General features: G+C 40.3%; 1 protein-coding gene across 1 annotated transcript in view; it reads right to left on the bottom strand.

Annotated features, from left to right (window-relative positions):
- The window catches only part of CDH13 (cadherin 13), a 465,553-nt gene that overhangs the window by 8,369 nt on the left and 434,183 nt on the right, over positions 1–23,001 (bottom strand). The window contains exons 11-13 of the mRNA XM_088136165.1: positions 21,345–21,487; positions 9,496–9,726; positions 7,204–7,419 (exon numbers count right to left, since the gene is read on the bottom strand). Of these exons, the coding sequence (XP_087992291.1) occupies positions 7,204–7,419; positions 9,496–9,726; positions 21,345–21,487 (590 nt within the window). The remainder of the gene's footprint in view (positions 1–7,203; positions 7,420–9,495; positions 9,727–21,344; positions 21,488–23,001) is intronic.

Here is a 23,001-nt window from a genome sequence, read left to right as displayed (position 1 = left end):
TTCTCTTGCTCTTTCAATAAGTTGTAAATGATATGTTACTTGTGTGTTTGCGACTCACATTAAAAACAGCCAGAGCTTTGAGCAGACCATCATGGCCACCATCCACTACTCTATGGAGATTCCCGCAGGGGTCCATCAAATTCCAGATACACAGGACATGCCCACAAACAGGCTCATAGACACAAACAACTTAGGGGCCGATCTAGATGTTAGGACAGGGAGAAAAGAGGACAGACAGACAGATTCCCGGCTAGTTTCCCACTGAGAAAAACCTGGAGGCTGATATTTCTTCACCCTTCCTTGAGGACTTACAATACAGTTCTATCACACAGCCAAACATCCATAAAAAGGAAAGTTAGCAATGCTACCAGAGCGAGAAAGAAAAATGATGTGACCTTTGTACCAAATTGAAAACCAACCAAGATAGCTTCACTTTGGAAGACAAAGAGATAAACTGGGTTAGATAAAAAAAGAAAAGAAAAAGTTGAGAGGACAGAATTGTGATTTTCTCTGCCCTCCTGCCAACAAAGAAACAGCAAAAATTTGTCAAGTAAATTATCTTCTGTGAATTATTAGCTGATTTTAGCTGTGGACTGTTTTAAAACAATTCAGAAAATGGCTGTAGAATCATAGGTCTGTCATAATAAGCTGCTAAGAAAAGAAGTACATTCTGTCACCAACCGTAATTTAGTTTTGCGAAATTAAGGAATATTAAACTTTTTCCCTTAAATGTATACTATAGAAAGTACCAGAGTTTAATCTTTCCAAGTACAGCTTTCCCCACGGAGGATCAACTGATTAAAAAGGATTACGAAATACTAGTAATATTCTGAATGATCAAGTATTTATGCTTTCATTCATTAATTTCAATGGAATGGGCATAAAGAGGAATAGAATGCTTCAGTGAAAGCTTGTTGACCTAGGGTGCACAATACACACACACACAGAGGCTTCAGTTTAGATAAATTAGTTGCACTTTAAATGTAGTCAGTTATTAATTTCAATCATACCCAGTTTGTGAAATGCTTCAGCTGTCAGATTAATGTTGGGGTGGGGAAACGAGGAAAGTTGAGCTGTAGTTTGGCTATAACTGTAGTCCAAGTCTCCTATCTTTGGACTAGAACCAGGAAACAATTCCCTAGTTATGTAAGTTATGAAGTAATTTTCTAGCAAATGGAAGAATAACTCACCTTCAGACCTACTCAGCACGGGAGGATGAACACTGAAATGAGCAAGCATAAGGCAATGGGGGGGTCAGCCTCTGCCCCAACCGTTTCATCTTCAGAATGCATCAAGAGAGCCTTTAGCTGCATTTACAGTAGTCCTAATAGCATCAGCAAGACTTCATCATGATTCATTTCTCTGTTGGCTCTCATTAAATCTACTCCAAATAGGAGTGAGTCTAGAGTCAATCTATAGCAAACACGCGGAAGGCTCCAAATTGCTTAATTTGGCCCAGTTGGGAAAATGACATTTCATATTTGACTACTATCTCTCTGTCTCCCCACCCCCATCTCCAATACAGTCCTCCACAAATATTCTCTGCAGGCAGATTGCAAGAAATCTTGATACCTGAAATCAAACCCTGATTTCCTCTCCCCTGTTAATTAAGCTGGGAAGCACACTTGCCCTTTTCCCTCTAGTGTTACAGACTGAACTCAAAATTTGATTAAGATGGGATGTAGTTTATTATGTAGTCCTCCTAGTGAATTTCCATTGAAATGGAGCTATGCGAGACCATCAGAACTTTCCATCCTTTCTGTGCTTGGCGTGGCCCCTTTGAAGCTTAGAGACCTGCAATGTTTTTCCTTCACATAGCATAAAATGCACTTGAAAAGCCTGTGGCCTCCAGATATGGTTGTACTATGACTTTCAGAAGCTCTTTCCAGCAGGCCAACGGCAAAAGTTATGGGGAGTTGGTAGATCAATGAGATTGATCAAACATGGCAGTGATCCAACATAGCTTTTCCAGCATAGCACATGCCTGCAAATGTGACAGGTCCTAACACATAGGGAATCCAATCCTCTAATTATTAAAACACTCAATGGTTTCTGTTTTTGAGGGTAGGCAGCCTAGAATAAAAATTAAATGATGCAATATCTTTAGGATTTTAAATTCATTGCTGGAATGGGGAGGGGTGGCGGGCTGCCACAAGGGATGAAATGTTATTGCCAATTGCCATTTCATCTGGAAGACTGATGAAAATTAATAGATGCTTAAATACCTGGACATCGTTGAGGCTTTTTTGCAGATACAGTCCTGGCATCTCTGTGCTGTGTGACTCCCCTGCACACCTGAGGCCTTTCAGACTTAGTTTGACAAGTTAATTTCAGTGCAAACTCTGCACAACTTATTTTGTCTCTGTGCCTCAAATGTACTTCTTTTTGCCCAGATGCTGTTTGCTGTTTTCGCTGAGATGTGGCTGAAATCAACTTCTGCAGTTTAGAAGAAGCCAGAGTGGCCTCATACGCTTCCATAATGATTCACACCAAGATCAAAAAGATGAAGCAAAGGCATGTGATTCAGCTCATTTCAAAGTGGCATGGCCCTTCTTTTGATCTAGAACAGGCTGCAAATGGACAAGGGTCCATATCTCCTTGAACAGCCTAATAGGCAGCAGATAAGCTGCTTTAGACTGCAACTACATAAATATTTTTCAGTCATTCACATGTGGTAGCTCTGAACGTACCCTATGCAGTCCAACAACACAGAAACCATTGTGGTTTGAGATTAGGGAGACATGAATGCAAGAGTGGGATGTTAAGTCTGTCTTGAGAACTCCAGCAAAGGTCAATTGGACCAGTCCACTAACTCCAGTTGGGTTAGCCAAACCAGACACATGGTGGATAGAGTTCAATGAATTCCACCAAGTGAACTGGGTCATGGGAATGGTTCTCCAAGAAAATAAGACTGGAAAGGGAGAACAATCGAAAAAGTAAGTCTCTCTAATATAGAGCTCATAGTTAAGGCCTAGAAGCACAGAAGACACTTCCCACTTAATGATGGGCTGCAGTTCTCAAGGTACATCCCCTCTTGCCAGTCTGGCCAATGAGGAAGAAAGAAGTGATATAAGGAAGTTTTGATACAAGGGTACAAAGATTCCAGAAAGCTCCTAAAGAAATTGTAATGGAGGCTTTATATTCCCAAATAAGTGACTTCTGATCCATTTAGTATGCTTGTGTGCTGTCAGCCTCAGCAGGTAGCCCAGACAGGAAACATGATCAGATAAGCTAATTCTACTTTACTGTAAAGCTACATGAATAGAGTCTTGCAGGTCTGAAAGTACAGTTCTCCCACCGTCTCCTTTACAGCCCGAGAAATTAGGGAGGGCCCCTTCTGAGCCTCTTGCCCTGCCCATTATCCAGCTGTGGGCTATGCTGTCTCTTATCTGACCGTTCCCTAGGATCATCTATTCACCTGTCTCCCAAGGTCATTCCCACATCCATTACATGTGCTGCCTATTCATTGATAAAGAAACTTGACAGGGTTAGTGGCTGATGGGGTTAAGGATATGTGTGAACTGAAGAATCACTTCAGTTCCACGGCAGCAATGGCCAATCCTACGTGCGACTCTGTTGGCATCTAACTCAGTGTAAACAGTTGCCACATGGACTGTGGCCTCTACACAAAAATGATCTGTGCAAGAATTCCAGAGGACATTTTGATTTTGGTTATTTCCCCCACTACACATACACGATATACAGGTAGTCCTCGTTTAGCAACTGCCTTGGACAGTGACTGTTCGCAGTTACGACAGTGATGAAAAGCTAACTTCGTGACCAATCCTTGCATTTACGATCTTTGCAGCATCCCTCAGTCATGTGTTCGCTATTAAGCGTTGTCCTGTGCCTGGCCCATCTTTCACCCCCCCACAGAGTGGAGAGATTGTCTAAACAAGCTCTCTCTTCCTGAGTTGCTTTTCTCACAGGGAAGAGCTTCCCTAAAAAGTGCTAACCGCAAGTCAACAAGCTCAGCTCTGTGACTTTAATTAGTTGATTAATTAATTAGTTGATTAGAACCCTCCACTGTCTGGCGCTGCTGCCTGACACTGACAAGACCCTGATCCATTTCACACCTTCAGCTTTTGTTTGCCTCCTAAGCGGCTCACGGCTTAGAGCCATGAACACGCTAGGCAAACAGCTGGAGGCAGTGTATTCTTTTCAATGTGTATTCCTCATTGTGTGCCTGCTTACTCTCTTGTAATCCCTCCCTCTCCAATGAATGCAAATACAAACATTAATTCTCTTCTTGCTAATTATCCCAGCATCGGGGTGAGCATTCCAAAGGGTGGGGGAGTGGGTGAAAAGGGCTGTCAGATTTGCCCTTTTACTCGGCTTCCTCGTGAATCAAGTTCCACTGTTTGGGCTCACCTGACTGTTCGGCATCATATCCTTCGGATGCTCTAAAGCAAAGAAAAGCTGACGTAAAATAGTAAGCTCAGTTGTGGTCATGTGATTTTCACTGAGCCACTGCTTCGCCTAATGACCGAGTCACCGGTCCCAATTGTGGTTGCTAAATGAGGACTACCTGTAACTTGGCTTTTATGATCTCTTTCTCTTGCTACATAAACTAGCTGCCTATGTTCTTCTGCCTTCATTCTCCCACTGCACTTTGTCAAAGAGAAAGAAAGAAAGAAAGAAAGAAAGAAAGAAAGAAAGAAAGAAAGAAAGAAAGAAAGAAAGAAAAGGAAGGAAGGAAGGAAGGAAGGAAGGAAGGAAGGAAGGAAGGAAGGAAGGAAGGAAGGAAGGAAGGAAGGAAGGAAAGATCCAACCACAGATAATTTCAGTGACTTCCTGAACAGGCACATATTCCAAGTTTAGACGATAATTGCCCCATTTAAATGATAATACTAAGATGCTTTGTTCTGGCAGGGGATTCACAGAGGGGCTACAGTCTTACCAAAGTGTTTGCTCATGGCTCTACCCTCAGCTCCAGATTGTAAAATATGTACACACAAATTTTGGAATGAGAACAAGCAAATACACCCTCCCCCCTTCCTTTGAGTTCCTTTACCTCCCACACAGAAGTGCACTTATGAAACCTAATCAGCAAGAGCAAAGGCAGACGACTAAAAGGATTTCACTAAATTGTTGGTGCAGCAAAAATTAAGCCTATAACTCTGCCCAAAGCAATGGGGACAGCTCATCTATTCAATACACATGAAAGGTCTTGTAGTAGGATTTTTTTCTTTTTTAATGGCATCATAATCTTTGATTATTCCTAGGAATATTTGGTCTGCAAAAGATATTGCTGTGAAGTTAATGGTGGTTGTAAAAAGAACAGTTCAGCATGTGGAATAAAAAAACTCCAGATGTGAAGTTGGCAAATTTTGGCAGTGTAGCAAAACCCAATGCTAAATTGCTTAGCTAGTTCCCTGGCTTGATTCTCTAACGCTTTCTTCTGGAACTCACTAATTATATCTGTAGAAAATCTGCAGACATTACAGCTATCTTTAGCTGTTATTGCTTCTTCTTTTCCAGTGGACTCAGCATGACAGATCTTTGGGCTAATGGGACCCATTCGATGACTATCTAGCAGAAAGTTCTCCTCCTCCTCCTTCTCCTTCTCCTTCTCCTTCTCCTTCTCCTTCTCCTTCTCCTTCTCCTTCTCCTTCTCCTTCTCCTTCTCCTTCTCCTTCTCCTTCTCCTTCTCCTTCTCCTTCTCCTCTCAGCAGGAAGTTTGCAATGGTTTGTGCTGGCAGTAGGATTATCAGTTCTATGAACTCTTTTTACCTAACATTCCCTTAAATATGGTTAATCTCTGAAGACTTTTTTTTCCAGAGTGTTTCACATTCTGATCAGGCTAGCCACAATTATCAACCTGCAATAAGCTTTCTGATGCTTACAGGCATCAGTCTAACAGCAATCAATTCTCATTGTGACTGCCAGTATTTCTAGCAAGGGCTCACTCAGTAAATGTCAAGGCTATTATTCTGTTATTAACCAACTTTATTTGATGCTCTCTTGGAATGAGACTTTATCCAAAACATTGTGGTTAAAGTCTTGCTTTTTCTGCTACTTAACTTAGAAATGAATCACTGTCTGAACCTCCAAGAGAGCAGTTTTTGCTCAGAATCAGATCTGGCACCAAAATCCAACTCCTTGGAGTACCTGCTGAGAGTTCAGCCAATTTCCCAAAGTTTCTTAGTATTTATGTTTGTGTTCCTGGGACTTCCTGATGCCAGGCCAAAAACATGTTCTTACTTATTTTTCTACCAAGCTTTAATCAGTTTGATAAAGGGCAAACTGCTTTCAAAATTTCTTTTGCAGAAGAAAATAAAATCCAAGAATTCTTACAGATTCAGTGCAGAGTTCTTGCATTTATTTACTTGGAGGATGGAAGCGTTTGTCTGAATGTCCTGACTTTCATTGTAGGATAGATAGATAAACAGATGGAAGATAGATGAGATTAGATAGATGATAGATGGATGGAAGGATGGATGGATGGATGGATAGATAGATAGATAGACAGACAGACAGACAGACAGACAGACCGACCGACCGACCGACCGACCGACCGACCGACCCACTGGGCTTATTCATATTGGGAAGTGTAGACACCCAGAGAAATTTCAGAGTTATGGAAAATTGGGTAGCAGAAAACAAGTAAGCTGGCCTCCCCACTCCCCACCCAAGAAATATGAAAAAGAAATTCTCAAGCACTCTGAGAATAAAGTTGAAAAACAGAAGCCTCTTTTACAGGGGAAGAAAGCATCTGAGAAATTGCAAGACATTAGGAGCTCCAAGTGAGGCATTGATGGAAATACCTGGCTTCAAGAGGGCCAAGTAAAGATGTGACGACATAAAAAGATAAATAAAAAAAATCTAGTTATCTCTGATAACATTCCCAGTTGCAATCCCATCTCTTCCCTCCATTTCTATCACGTTCATATTATTTAATTTTTTCCCCCCTTTTCACACATACCCAAGAAGGCAGAATAGCTGGGCAAAGGTTTTCGATTAGTGGCTTTCTGAGCATCCCATCAGGAAGCAGACGGGGTGCTGTAAAGCACTGCTTGAAATGTTAAACAGAAGCTCCTGTGGTTCTCAACAACCAGATCAGGTCTAAAGGAGGCCCAAGCTTTGCTCAGCAGCTGTCCACGCCCAGGAGACAACATCTCAAGCCAAGTCCCCCCCCCCATCCCTTTCAGATCAAGCCAAGTTGGCTAGCATCATAGACTTTGAAGCTGTCAGACAACTTACAGTATAAACTGAGGAGCAACAGAAAGATCAGAACTGTGCTGGTGTTAAAAGTAGGACATCCACTACAGTCAACTTTGTACTTTGTGCAGGAGCACACTTGGATTTTCAGTTCTGTATTATTAGTTAAGGGAGGGTTCCCGGGATCCGTCACCAAGATGGGGATGATATAATTGGCCTTCTTCAAATTGGGGGGCACGGCAACTTGGCTGTGGGTATCTGCAGGAAATAAGGAAGTTATCATTGGGGGGTTGCTTTAACATTGCAGAATACACTGTAGTGCAGTGTTTTTCAAACTTGGCAACTTGAAGTTGTGTGGACTTCAACTCCCAGAATTCCCCAGGGTTGTAGTCCACACAACTTCAAGTTGCCAAGTTGACAATCACTGCTGTAGAGTAACAATAGAAATGGGGGAAAATCAGACTAAGCTACAAGACAGATGGTCCAGAAGTCAAACCTTGCCCCAGCCAAGACCATCTTTAGCAAGCCCCTTACTGCTTACTCCCATTTATTTGCAATACGAGGATAATAATATTGCCTTATCATAAAATGTTAGTTTAGGGTTTATAACTAGATAGGACCCATGAAACACTTTGAGTGCTTGACAGAACCGTGAAAAGGTCCACCAGGGAACAATATTCTCCATCTGTCTTTATGTATACACGTAGGCTTCTAAGAACTTTGCACAGCCCTCAGAAAGAAGTAAATGGGAGGATACGCTTATCTTGCAGGTCTGTGCAAATTGTCCACAAATTTCGGACCGGGTCATTTAAGAATTTGCAAAACTCAGAGCCCTCGCCCTGTCTTTCTCTCTCTCCTTACAAGAGGTGTTCAACCATGCATGCAACAAAGCCTTTCCTTATGTTTATTTTTTGTTTTTTCCTAAAACTTTACCAGGCCAAAAGTTGTATATTTTTAGGTAACTGAACTAGTAGAACAATATATATCGAGGAGAGGCTTCCATGGCAGCAAATGGATGCCAAAAATCTTTTATCAGGAGCTGTAATTTTTTTTTTTGTTTTTTTGGTCTGTGTGAAGAGGAAGCAGCAGGTGTGCTCCAGTGTTTGGCACTACGGCAACGCACTGTGCAGTTCGATGTCCCACGACACTTGTTTTCTGTAGGCGAAACAACAACAAATATATACCAGTGCACTGCAGAGACCTTTCAGAACTGTTGGAAACTGCAGCATCTCTTGGCAACGATGAGCTATTTTGATGACTAAGGCAAATGGAGGAGATATTTAAGGGTGAGGGTCTTCCAACGGGACTCTTGTGCCTATTTATCATCTGGCCTTTTGTTAGTCAAATGAATTCCTGTGTTTAAGAGAGTAGGGAGTTTATGTTCCTTTCTCCTTGGCTTCTCTGTTTTCAAAAGGTCCCTTAGAAAGATGTGAAGCTTTCCTATTCCATGTATTTTTTAACCCAGCTAACTAAGATTGCAAATATAAGTCATGTCCACTAGCATGCATTGATAGCTGGGCTAAACGGCACCCAAAACAACCATACTGTGAAAACAAATTTTCTTTTTAGATGGGATCTGCTGCTAGTTAATTACCCTGTATTCTTTTAATACACTGCGTGTGCTCAGGAGCTGATGTTTGTTTTGAATTTTACCAAAAAGCAGTGTCCTTGAATGAAGGAGGGCATGGCTCCTTCTTGAGAAGAAGTACACAAAACTGAGTATATTGAGAACAAAAGTTCATAGATTTGAGAAAGTGACACTGAGAAACTATACATTAGACCTGTGTTTCTGAACCTCAGCAACTTTAAGATGTGTGGACTTCAACTCCCAGAATTCCTCCAGCCAGCATGCTGGCTAGGAAATTCTGGGAGTTGAAGTCCACACATCTTAAAGTTGCCAAGGGTGAGAAACACTGCATTAGAAAAATAAGATTATAAGATCTGTGTAAAGTTGTCATATAATGGAAGTTGAATAGGAAAACAAATGGAAATGTTCTTGGATTTTTAATGAAAATAGAATGAGGTAGAACTTAGATGGACTAGGCTAATGGCTGAATGTATGTGGTCAGGGGTATCTACAGAGTATGGCCCAAAAACATCAAGATAATGGCCATGCTGGTGTAACTTGTTTTTTATGTGCATCACACACTGGTGGAGCTTTGACTGCACCTTCATGGCCACCATCTTGAGTTTTGGGACCACACCGTGTGGACATCCTTGAATGTGGTACTCACACAGACAGGACACAGCCTGATTTATACATGCAGGGAAAAGAGAGACTGTAAGAGAATGACAGCAGAAGGCTGAAAGGATTGCTATTTCTAATGGACTTACTGTTGATTCTGGTGAGCTTCCATACTTTATCTTGACCTGATAGTTTGCTCAGCTCGAATTTGAATGGCTCTTTATTTGGGTGAATATCCTTATCTAAGGCACCAAAGACCACTTTCACATCTTTTGCATCTTCACAGACACTTGCCACCGTTGGATAAAGAGAAGGGGCATTGTCGTTCACATCCTCCAAGATAATCTGCAATGTTCCTGTACCTGTTGCTGGAGGGCTACCTACAGAAAAAGGAGCAGACATTTACAAATGGTCCATTTATGTATAATGCATTCCCCTGTAGGGTATTATTAAGGCACTCATACATCAAGGCAATAGATATATTAATGTTTCATAAAAGAGATGAAACACACACACACAAACTCCATTGGGTGCCCTATTTTCAACACCAGAGAATTCCTTCCTTGATGGCCAATGTCCAGATAAATAAATAAATCACCAAAATGGAAGAGGGCCATCTTGTGAGTCAGAATTGGAGGACCAAGTAGCCTGATGCATGCTTGCTCTGACACAAGTCTGATTTCCCAGGATCTAAGCAGTGAATTAAAACAAATGACCATTTTCTGTAGCTGACACCAAACTAGCCTACTAGCATGACTCTAAAGACTGGCTTTATTTTGTATAAAGCTGGACTTATAACCAAGTTCAGAAGTAGACAGGACCCTTTTCAAACATTATAACATGGCAAATGTGGAAAATGATAAGGTTGTGCATTATAATCCTACCCCTTCAATTATGTTCTCTCATGCTTACCTGGCTGAGTATTCTGGGAGCCGGGTCCTTCCAGGTAGCATCATGTTAGGATTCAGATCAAGGGACTGAACAAGTTTTCTCCTCCTGCCATCTATGTTGTAGAGAACTAGCTGATACCCAATTGGTTTCACTGTTCGCTTTATTTTTAGAGCGATTCCCCCAACCTACTGCTTGAAGCCTTTCTGAGGTAGACATGTATCTTCCGAGAACGGAAGCAAGACCAGCACCTTGCTCTATTTAGATTGACAAGTGGTAATAACTTCTTGTCACTTTCTAAAGTTGACCCAGCTACCTCGTATACAGGTGAAAATGTGATTTCTCCATATTTTTTTTTTCTCTTTCACCATCTGTGTTTTCGATAGCATCTGCTCCCAAAATGAAAAATATAAGACTACGAACAACAGACCACATATTTGTTTATAATAATTACTAGTATTTGTAATAATGCTTCCATTCCAAGAAAAAAAAAATACGGGGCATTATTGTTTCATATTACTCTGGGGAATATGCAGGAATTCTCATTTTGTGATTCTCTCAAGAACCTCTTGATTCACATAATACCCTTTTTCCTCCATGACTGTTAACAGTATGGAATCCAGACTACTGTGGGGTCTTAAAGAGAAATAAAAACAGTGCTAGGAAATGTCGCGCCTGGGAAAGAATTGTCATTGGGGTGTCAGTGGGTATGTGTCTGTGACTGTGCGATCGAAGCCCTGCCTTGCAAAGATATAAAAAAGCAGTAAGGCTTCAACCACACATTTGTGATCCCATCTTGATAAAAAGATGACCTATCTCTTGAAGACACCCCGATTGTCATCCTTTGTTGGAGGTCTGGAGGATAAACCAAGTGTGGAATATCAAGTTGAAGACAAAGACTTTGGCTCCGATTCAGCTAGGTTCACAGATCACCTTGAGTCATGATTTACTTTAACAATCTTTTGTTAACCCATATTTTGGGTCCCCGCAACATGCTAGTCCAACACCCAAGTCTCTTTTTTCTGCCCCTCATACCATGACTGCTGAAAACCAATAGCAAATGTTCTTGTCATTTTGAGGCATTGATCTCACGAATATAGTAATAAATAGACATCTCAGTGTATAAAAAGAAAGAAATCCATCAACCATGGTTTTGTTCATATGGATGTTGTGGGACTACCCATATTGTAACCTTTAGTTCCACCCTCCCCATGTTAAATGTGGCTCTTGATCATTGAACATTTTCTCACCCTTGCACCAAGTCATAGACTGTTAACCATAATTTTTTGAATAAAGCAGAACTGGCTGTTCAAGTAACATTCCAAGCCATCAATCATGGTTTACAAGGCACAGGGATTGGGTCTGCATTTCAAGGTAAACCAGAACCAAACGATGCATCATGGCTTAGTGGGACATTTGAAGCAGTCCTGTCTGGGAACACAGCAAAGCTGCTTATAATGGTGGAAAGGGGAGGTGGAATTACTGATTCCAACAGGTTCAAACTCACCCTAACTGCATGCCCAGCATGGCTTTAGCAGGCTGGAAGGAAAGAAAAATTAACCCATTTTAAAAAAAAGTTCATAGAAAATGCTTAACAGAAACGAATTCATGGTTGTAGAGTGATAAATGACCCTAATGATAATATTTCATCCATTTCAGATGCATAAATGCACAACCAAGGGAGGGTCGTCTGAATTCTAGGGTCTCTCTGCCTGTTTCTGCCCTTGTATCTGATCTCGAGGGGTAACAGGCTGCATTCTTATTAATAAAAAAGCAAATGATCATTCAGTTAAGGCTAGACTAATTGAATTTTTAAAAGGCTCTATGTGTTCCTTTTTTTCCTGGCGATATAATTAAGCTGAGTCAGGAAGGAGAAATGGATGAAAAGCCAATTGAATATCTGAAATATGAGCTTAAAAGTCAGCTTTTTGAGCTCTTAATTAAAACCCCATCTTTACGTTGGAGTACATTATTTCCACATGATCACCTTATAGTAAGTTGCCTCTTCTGATTCCTCTTTCTGCTCCTCCAAAATTAAGAACTGGCAGTGTTGGAAATGGGAACGGACCTGCCCCACAGTATGTGCAGTTTTAATTTGGTCTCTCTTTCCCCGTGTTTTAGAGATCTCTCAGCTATTACGAACACAATGAGGAACAGAAAATTGCCTCTTGCCCATTCGAGTGACTTGTATTATTTATACATGTGTATTATTTATAACCAATTACACACAATACACCAGAATTTCAAAAGAAAAACAAGCAAATGTCAAGGTTGTAAACTGAAACTGGTTAACAACTTTGCCATAGAAAAAGCATTGAAAGCAAAAGCCAGAAATAAACGGACTCGGTGAAGTCTGAATTTACCCCCTGGAGAAACATTCTGAGTCATATTATTCATCTCTTCTCAGGGTGCAAAAATAGATGGGTACAATAGCATCTATCTGAGTTGCTTTCCTAAAAGAATTTGTTAAATACACAGACAACAGATTAATCAAATTGACAAAAGGAAAGATTGCATGGAGCCGGTGTGTTATCTCCTTAAGGAAGGGAGGGCTGTCACCCTACTGAAGAAATCAATATCGGTGTGTTAGAGAAACTCAGGCATGATGGCCCTCTGCACATGCATTGTTTATGCTCTGTTTTTCACTAAGGTCAGTGTAGGACTTTGGCAAACACACTCGTTGCTTCTGAGACACTCCAGAAAAGTAGAAAGGATCAGACTGTGCTGAGAAGGAAAGAGCCCCAATGTGTAGGTTACATGATGACTCAATGATTTGTCTCTCTCACCTACGGATTAAAATCAAATCTGTTTAGGAACTCCTTATGCAGGGGAAGATGGCAAGGGTGATGAAGATTTTTCAGAGTTCTTTCAGATGAAGATGAAAATCAAATGGAGATTTTCTCATGAGACTGAACAATTTTACAAAATTTCATGCCATCTGAAAGCTAGCCCTAACCCTGACTAAATTCAAGCCCCCAGGAGAACTCCAGGTACATGCAAATGTTGACCTGGTAACCAATTCGTCACTCCAAAAACCCAGAGCTGGCGGTGTTGATATTGAACAGTTTGTCTGAGCATCCATAACACAAACTTTTTGTCATCACAATGGATGGTGTTTGACCATTCTTTATTACACACAGACCGAGTTGTGAAAAGAAGGAGCAAGGAATTGAAATAGTTTTTGAGCTCGATACACAGATATTCAGCCTAATCATTGGACAGAGCAAAAGGATGATATTTCGTCTAAAAATAACTCATAAAGACAATATTCGTACAAGTATATGATCTGTGGTTGATGATGGGCAGAATCTCAAAGTGTTGTGAAAGGTGAAAATCGTGTGAAAGAATGAAACAGTGGGGAAGGAATTAAGTGGCGCCTGAGTCCTGACAGCCTAAAAACAATCGTGCCTTCTTGCAAAAAATCGCCTTGATCAACGGATAAATGTCAGATTTCATTTGCAAGGTCACACTCATTTAATCCTCTAAGGGCTGCTAATGATTTTGAGTCCTATAACTGTATTGATGGTATCCAACTCTGATTCAGGCTGGGGGATTCTGGAAGTTGAAGTTCACACATCTTCAAGCTGCCCAGGTTGAGAAACAGCTCCTTAGGGTGTCCAACAAGCTTATCCAGAACGTGTGAAGGATTCCAGACAGGGACTAAGAAGTTGTCTTGTGCCAAAGTATTGTTTCATTTTTATTTTTCCTTCCTTCTAGCTTTAGATAGCCCTTATGAAGATTTCCCACATTTTATTCTTGTCACAGTCACCTCGGGATATAGGTTGGGCTATGAGTGAGTGGCCCAAAGTGAGCTCCATGTTCAAGTGGAGACTTGAATGAGGGTTTTCCTAATCCCAGCTCAACACTTTAACCATTAAACCACACCCACGTTTTGTAACAATATACTTACTTTCCTAATGTTAATTGAAAGTAAAAGTTCATGTAAAATGTGGAAAAATGGTGAGATAGGCTACAGAGCCTCACAATTAGGATAGGTGGAAGCTGACATAGAGACCTAGTCATGCCCTTCTCAACTCTTGATTTCCGTGAACTCATCAGGTTTAAGAGCTGATTTCATATTCCAGATCCCACTGACGTCTTTGCATTTCCCTGAAAATCAGTCTAAGTGAAATGTATTTTTTGTTTCTTTTGCAAGAAACAGAACCATAAAATTAAACCATGTAACTCTTTCTTCCTCTGTCCTCCTCTTGTCCTCTGTCCTCCTCTTGTCAACAAATGTTTTATTCTAAACTTTATAAAAGACCAAGCTGCCTTATATATAATATAATTATTATATATAATTGAGGGCCAGTTTGGTCTAGTGGTGAAGGCTCCAGGCTGTGAGTTCTAATCCTGCCTTAGGCACGAAAGCCAGCTGGGTGACTTTGGGCCAGTCCCTCTCTCTCAGCCTAACCCACCTCACAGGGTTGTTGTTGTGGGGAAAATAGGAGGAGGAAGGAGTATTAGGCATGTTCACCGCCTTGAGTTATTTATAAAAATAATTTAAAAAGCAGGATAAGACCCCCCCACTCACACACAGACACTCTCACTCTCTCTCTTCCCACATTTGAGTAATTATATTTCAAAAAGCCAGGCTCTTATCTCGGAGCTGTGAATGGGTGGCACCCATCTTAAACACAGTTTGCTGCAAATTAATTTTTCTCTCTGGATCTGCAGTTTATAGTGATTAATTTAAACAATATTTTCTCTGCAACTTATATTTTTACTAAACCTTAAAACGATATGTAAAGGATGAACATTCCATTTATTTTTCTGTCTTCAATTAATATAGCAATTAAAATAAAGGGTGTAAAAGAGCTTAATTGGGTTGCTATGGCTACTAATTACCCAATTTCTTTTCAAACCGTGTGTTTTAGGTGGAATCAATCTGCGATAATTTAATTTCAGGCATCATGATGTCTATAAACAGGTTAAGGCGTACGGCAAGATCTTTTTTAACTGAACTCTTAGACAATTTTCATTCTACTTGTTCTGTCTTCATAGCACAGGTCTTTTTTCTTTCCATTAATTTGCCTGACATCAAAAAGAGAAAGAAAGAGTTATGAGCACAGTATCTTTCTTTAGAACATTTTAGCCCACTTTTCCATATCTGTACGGTACATTGAAAAAAATGTACTTGAGATGATCAGCTGATTCAATCTTTCTTAGCGAGAATAAAAGCCAAGCAGGACAATTTTATGAGATCAGGAGTTACAGAACAAATAAAAAAGAAGCCAGTCAGCCAGCATGGAGTGATCCTCTCTGTCTGAAGGTTTTCATCTCTACTTTGACACACTGATCCTGGAATGGAAGAACCTGCCATATACCGTGGAGCCAGATCCTTGGTCCATTGAGTAGTATTGAACACGAGCAAGAACAGTCCAGGTTTTGGGAAAGGACATTTCCTTACCCTACTAGACATCTCACAACTTGAACTGATATCCTTTGCGTGTGGGATGGAATGTGAGGGTGTCCTTGGAAGACGGGGGACACCTTTTCTGCACCTTCTAATTTTTCTTTTTCTTCTTTTATTTTCTTTAGTTTGTATTAGCTTTTACTGTTGTAATTATATTTTTTAATAACATTACTACTACTACTAAAAAAAAAGAAAAAAAAGAAATACCACACCTGTACGTTAAATTAGGAAGTTGAAAAAATCATTCTGGAAGAACCCAATGGCAAACCACTTCCATTCAGTTGACTTAAGAGAATCTTCTGCTTCAACTGCCTGAAACCTCTGACCTTAGAGACTTTTGCTTCTGGCTCTCCAGTTTTCAGCCAATTCCCAGAAAAAAAAAAAACATGGTTTGATCCACTTCCATGGGTTAACACTGCTTTGCAGAATTTTTCACAGCATTTCATTTTTGCTTATAGGATTTGAGAGCCTCTGGGTCTATATAAGCCCTTAATGAACTAAAATAAAAATAAAAGTACTGTACCAATAGCCTTGACCTTTGGACAAAGCAAAAGAATACAAAGCAAATTAGGACATTTGTTCAGGAAGGGGGAGTGGGAGAGTCTGTCCACAGGAAAGGTCATATTTTATTATTTATGAAATTAAACAGTGTGATCTTCCAGAGCAAGATTGTTTCCAAAAAGGGTTAGAATGTTAGGAATGCCAAAGGCATTTTTTAAAATCCCTGCTTGTACACCATCCATGAGGGAAGGATGGATTACTTAATAATGGTGGAGGCTTTGGAAAGATCTATATCTGAAGAACTGCCTCTCCATGATTATATCTGCTCACCCCATCAGGTCTTGCAGAGAAGGCATGCTGTGGGTCCCAGGAGGTGGGTCTTCTGGCATAGCACCCACTTTGTGGCATCTTCTCCCCCCAGACGTGAGATTAGCTCCATCCCTCTCAACATTCTGCAAGTCCCTCAAGACCTGGCGATGGGATCAGGCCTGGGGCTCCCAGGGGACCAGGCAGATTTTGTGATGGTTCCCTTAACTCTGATTAATATCATCCTCTCTTGTTTTGTGTGCTTTTTATAGTTATTTTTTAATAGTGACTGTTTTTATGTATTTATTGTTTTTAATTAAATGTTGTACGCCACCTAGAGTCACTTTTATGTGAGATAGGCAGCTATATAAATGTGATAGATAGATAGATGATAGATAGATAGATAGATAGATAGATAGATAGATAGATAGATAGATAGATAAAATAGATCTACATTTTGTGCATGTAAAGCAAATGGGACAATCTGATATGGGGCATGGTCCCAGCATCTAACCTGTCCAGCCCCTCAAAGCAGTGATGCTGAAATTTCATGGCAAAATGGTTAATGTTCAATGATGTGATCTTTCAAGATAAATGATGGCAATGGAAATGGGAGGTAATTTTAAGGTGCAGTTTTGGGAGAAGGTTTGTTGTAGGATTTTACCAGATGGGGAAATGGGAATGATTTTCTTCCTAGATGTTTCCTGCTCCATTCTGATCCCTAAAGATCCAGAAAAGCACCACAAATGATAAAAAATTGCCCTGCTCCTTCTTGTGATGTCAGCTTCAGCTTCCCCAGGTGGAACAAGGGGGATCATTCTGACTAAAGCAGCATTGTATGTCATGAAGCAAGTCACTCTTCAAGGGGTGAAGCTTGTGGCACAACACTGTTTTCATCAGCAGCAAGATCCTGTGGATGCCATTAAATGTCACCACTCTTGGGTTAGATTAAGTTCCAACTTTGACATCTTAGACTTGGGCAAATGTTCTTCATGAGCTGCTGGAGATCTGCTTCAAGCCAGTGAAGAAACCCTGGGGAATTATTTATAACTGGTGGTCCTCTAGATGTTGTTGAGCTACAAAGGCCAGCCATCTCAGAGTGCACCATCATTGGTGAGGGATAATGGGAGCTGTTCTTCAGCAACATCTGGAGATCCATCTAACTAGACTGTATCTTAGCTGTGATTAAACTTAAATTCATGGCACTGCCTGTCAATATGCCAAATATCTTAAGCAGAAGACCACACATTTGAGAAAGCAAATGGCTTGGAAGCTTTACTGTATAGTGTTAGGTTATACTTCAAAGTAGTAGTCATAATGATAATAATAGTAATACTAATTTTAAAGCATTAACAAGACAACATTTTACCTTGTTTTTATTTATTTGTGATGCCAGTTGTTTCCACCAGCAGAGGGCTGAAGCTGAGGTAAAAACCAGTATGTCTCAGTCTAGGCAGATCCATATGACAACATGGAGCAGATATCTCCCATTCTCAAGACCAGGAGAAGAATAGCCAATGTTTTATTGACTCAAAAAGGTGGGGAAAGGTCTTTAATTTAAATGCTGAAACAGACTTAGAAACAAGCTATGACTCCTGGGTTCTGCAGGAGGCAGAACTTCTGCACACAGATCCCTTTTATCATGTGCGCAATAGAGCAACTTATCCAGCTGTGTTTTGTTTGTGAGCTTCAGCTGTAAGAAAGTTCTTGAATATGGTTAAGTATCTGGAGAAAAGTGATTTATCACCATGCCCGGGGTGAAGTCTGACATCCAATGGAAGATACCCCACTTCCAGCAGCCTTTCCAGCATCTTTTGGCCAGCTTTTTAACTGCAGCTTAATATAGCATTCTGTGGCTCACTGGGAACATAATAATCTTGAGAAAATTAAGTATTAGTGTTGGTTGGGTTGGAAAAGTCTGGTGGAATCGATTTAATCACATTAGCACATGGGGTTAGCCATGAAATTAGATACACCACTTTCCAACAGACTTCTAGGAACAAAACTGAGGGAGCAGTTGAAGCACACCATTATAGATCTTGGGTTCGTCATACACTGAAGGCTGAGTGAACTTTTTACAGGACATCAGCTTGCTCCAGATGTCAATGAAAACTAATTTAATGTACAACACTGTAATTATTTTATATAGTACAAGCTGTAACTTGAATTAAGCAGCTGACACTTGGTTGTTCATTCCTGACAGTGTGTATATCACCACTCTTGTATAGTAGATAAAATTGCAAAGACCGACAAGGTCCCTCTCTGATGGAGAACGATAGCAAGTAATTGTCAGAAGATGGTTTTAGCTTAGAGTAGGTTCCTCCAACCGCATACATTCAGCAAAGGCTGACAACTGAATAGTGTATCACACAGTGTCTACTCAATCATCATGAATTTAAAAAAAAGTATCCATCTCTATTCTTTTATTTTTAGTTAGTTTTTTTTTTAAATAGTAGCACCAACAATCCCTTTATGCAAACCCCTTTGCTTGAGCCTCCAGCCAGTTCATGGAGGGAACTAACACTTACCAAATGAACCAAGAAGGAAAGAAGGATTAGATCAAAGAATAACTTTGTTTATCTCTCAACAGTGGACCGAGAAATATAAATGTGGTGGCATGTCATATGGATTCAGCCATTGAGTTCCATGTTTGAGGGGATTCTTGGCTACTTGCTGTGAGTCCAACACCATTTGGCTGGATTACCAGCAGTAATACTGCAATGTGTGTACCACAAGCAGTTATACAGCATTGTGGATAATTTAAAATGTTGATTGCCCATCTGGCCATTGCGGCCTCTTGGTTAGGCAGAGATGGGGTAAGCAGAAGGACCAAAATCAGCCAGTCCTGCTGCCTAAAGGTGACTTGTGCTGACCCTAGACTGTGGGAAATGGACTTGGCCTGTTTCCTTTTCACAAAACCCAAGTGACACAAGGAAGTTGTGTAAATGAAAATCAAAGCTATTAATCCTTGAATTGACGGGATACTTCATACTGGCTGGAGATTAGACTGTAGGAGCTGAAATCCAACAGATTTGGAGATCATTGAGTTGAGGTATAAACTATATGTCACCCTGAATACCTGAAAATTCCAGTTCTTAGTAATACAAGCATTATATGCATTGCTTTGCAATAATAAATTTATCCTTCTAATCCGATTATAGTGAACACACAAACGATATAAAAGATGCATTATCAAAGCCCACAGAAACATGGGATGAAAGGAATGAATGAATGTGTGTGTGCATGCATGTGTGTGTGCATATGTGTGTGTGTGTGTTTATAATGACAACCAGTATTTCCTGCAAAAGTGTCTTTTCAAGAGAAATAGATTTCTGACTATCCAAATAAGCCACAGCAGCAAAGGGACCTTCTTTTCTACTTTGCATTTTAAAGCCATGTTCTTGTCAAACCCTTGCAAACATTCCCTGTGCAGAAAGCAAAGGAAAGAAATATAAAATTACCCTCTTAAAAAGAGCATTTTACAATTCATCGCTGCAGCTAAACCAGCTGCATCTCTGAGAAGTGTAAGCATATTAGCTTTTTCAACATTGCATACAAAGCTCTTATTTATTTTGTGCCTTTCAGCTGTGCAGGATAAATTCAACATATTTCTCCATTCTCCACATCTCTATTTTTAATGTGCTACAAAAAGTTACTTGCAATGAGTTTTCATAACATCCTTCTAATTTAGATTATGTGCAACAGAAGGAGCTTTAATCCACATAATACATTAAAGATATTGCTTTTTAACTAGGGGTTTTTAATTGGGATCTTATTTGTCATTACATATTAAATAGAATAGAAGAATCTGGAAGGTTGAAGAAGAGTTATGTGTATAGTGGCACCAAGAGTTTAATAATCAGCTCAGATATTTGCAAAGAGGAAAGCAAAATGAATGCTGCTTGCATTGATTTACAGATAGTTCCTGACTTAGGACCACAGTTGGGGCTGGAACCTCCATTGCTAAGCTATGGTGTCGTTAAATGAGTTGCGCCCAATTTTATGCCTTTTTTTGCCACGGCCATTAAGCAAATCAGGCAGTCATTAAGTGAATCCAACTTCCCCCACTGACTTTGCTTGTTGGAAGTCCTCTGGGAAGGTTGCAAATGGTGTTCACTTGACCCTGGGACGCTGCAACCATTGTAAATACATGCTGGTTGCCAAGCACCCGAATTTTGATCACGTGACTGTGGGGATGCTGCAATGGTTATAAGTGCAAGGACTGGTCATAAATCACTTTATTCAGTGCTGTTGTAACTTCAAATGGTCATTAAATGAATGGTCGTAAGTCGAGGACTACCTGTATTTACCTTCCTGAAAATATGAATGTGGGCCTTGATTTCTTACTAGGAAGATAACTTCATAATTGGGATAGAATCTCTAACTTGACATTATGACTAAGCACAATGGGTGAATTAGCCAATGTAAAGGTGCTGTCTAGACTTCCATATATTTTGAATCATTCTAGTTCTAGCTATTGTAAATAGCACAGATTCAATAACACATGAAACCCAACATTCACTGCATATTTTTCATATGCTCAGCATTTAGCCATTTGCTCTGTTTGAATTGAACAGGAATCTTTCCTCCGCTGCTGTTTGTAATGGAGGGTTTTGTATGATATCACTGACTCAGTTCATTTGCTTGATTTGTTAGAAGAGCAAAGCACCATCCAGTGAGACTCTCCTTCTTACGGGGACCAACTGGATGCTGCTAGGAAGGCTTCCGATGCCACGCTGCCTAGGAATTTGGAGTGCTGACTTCCAACAAATCTGGAAGGCACCACCAGGACTGGGAAAAGCTGCTCTGAGAAAAAGCTGTGGGTATTCTTTGCTTGTGGAGGTAAGCAAGAAGTGCAAAAGGCCTGTGCCGTTGACCATTACTCACCACTGTCTATTGCCAAAAAAGACGCAGTGTAGACATTGTTCAAGACGGAGGGGGATTCGCGATCAAGTATGCCCTTGGTGCGAATGGTCCCATTTGTAGGGTTAATTTCCATCCAGTCTGCTGGATCTCTGTCAATGGAGTATCTGCCAAAATGCACAGATAATAATCAATGAACATGGAACTAAAAGAGGTTTTGGCCCAGGTGCCATGAGGATTGAGAAGTTTCACATTCTAAATCCCAGTTTATAATTTCCTAGATGGAATAGTCCTGTGGTTTACCAGAGATGTCATTCTGAATGACACAGTTCCTACTGACTGTCTAACAATGAGCATTTTCCAAAAAGAAGATGGGTAATTAATCCATTAACTAACCATTAAGCAAGGCAGAAATTAAAAATGGGTCAATAAGCAATAAGCAGAGGAATAATAGTAAACATTTCATAGTGGTGGTTTCAGCTGAAGGTCAGCTAAGAAACAGTCATATTCCTAGTTGACATGGGAATAAGCTCATCTATTGTCAAAAATGGAGCACACAATACAGTTCTTCACCAGCGTTGTCATCTTTGATGATTGATAGATTTTGAGCATGTGTGAGAAATGGCATTTCTTCTGACATACCTGCTTTTCATTTCCCAGTGTTTTTGCTACCTTCCATTGTCAACATCGTTTTGCATAATTTAAACACATTACCAGCATAATTTGCAATGTGCATTATGGAAGTTCAACTGCAGAAATGGTTCTGTTGATGCAAAGATGTTCCATAAAGTGAAAATAAGAGATGGAACAATCTTAGTGATGTTGACTCAGGTGCCCCATTGACTTCGGTGATGCTTATAGATGGATATATTTATTTACTGGGATTGATCGATTGATCAAATTTATACCCCTCTACATCAGACTTGGATTCTTGGCAGTAACAAAAGAAGTAGCATAATATATTATAGAAGCTTTCCTGCGTCCTTGCATTTTCCTACTATTGCTTTGGCCTTTGAGCCAGGCTCCCCTGCTGCCCCCACAAAATAACCTGAATAACTGCCAAGCAAGAGGATTCTAAGCAGATGGGCTGTGTGGAATATCCATACTCTTATAAAGCTGAATCATCCATTTCCCCTATAAAGATTCCACTAATAGCCACAATCTTCCTAATTGCACATATTTCCTTTCTGACACCAACTCCAGAGGTCTAGATTTTGTTCTTCCTATACAAAAGACTTTTAGCTCGATAGATCAGGTAAAATCTGGATACCCAGTTGTCATCCGAACGGAACACTGATCATAGTAATCTGGATGATTGAATGTCTTCTGCCCATCAGTTCTCCCCTCCCTTCTGAAAAAAAGGGAACCCAAAGGCCTTTATCCCTCCATTTTGATAGCAAAGCAGTATTTGTTTTGGTATACACGTTTACATCTGGAGTCTTAATCCCTGAAAAGACAGGTTGCCATCTGCATATACTCTTGAAATCTATGTCACAGAGTGGCAAAGAGGACAGAACGTGGGAAACAGGAGAAAGTATGGGAAGAGGTCATAAGAATCTTTTTAAGGCATTTCGTTTCCTTGAAAGCAACTCTGTCTTTTCACCCAGATTCCTAAATTTGCTGAACACGTGTTTTTAGGCTAGGAATAGCCCACTATGATCTACACTTTCATGCTGGGAGG

This window comes from Python bivittatus, unplaced genomic scaffold, assembly GCF_059951505.1.
Source record: "Python bivittatus isolate LINGU-HERP-01145 unplaced genomic scaffold, Pbiv_v1 ctg000190_np1212, whole genome shotgun sequence".
Classification (NCBI taxonomy): Eukaryota; Metazoa; Chordata; class Lepidosauria; order Squamata; family Pythonidae; genus Python; species Python bivittatus.
The sequence above is the reverse complement of the archived record's forward strand: the minus strand, read 5'-3'. Positions and strand labels throughout refer to the sequence as shown.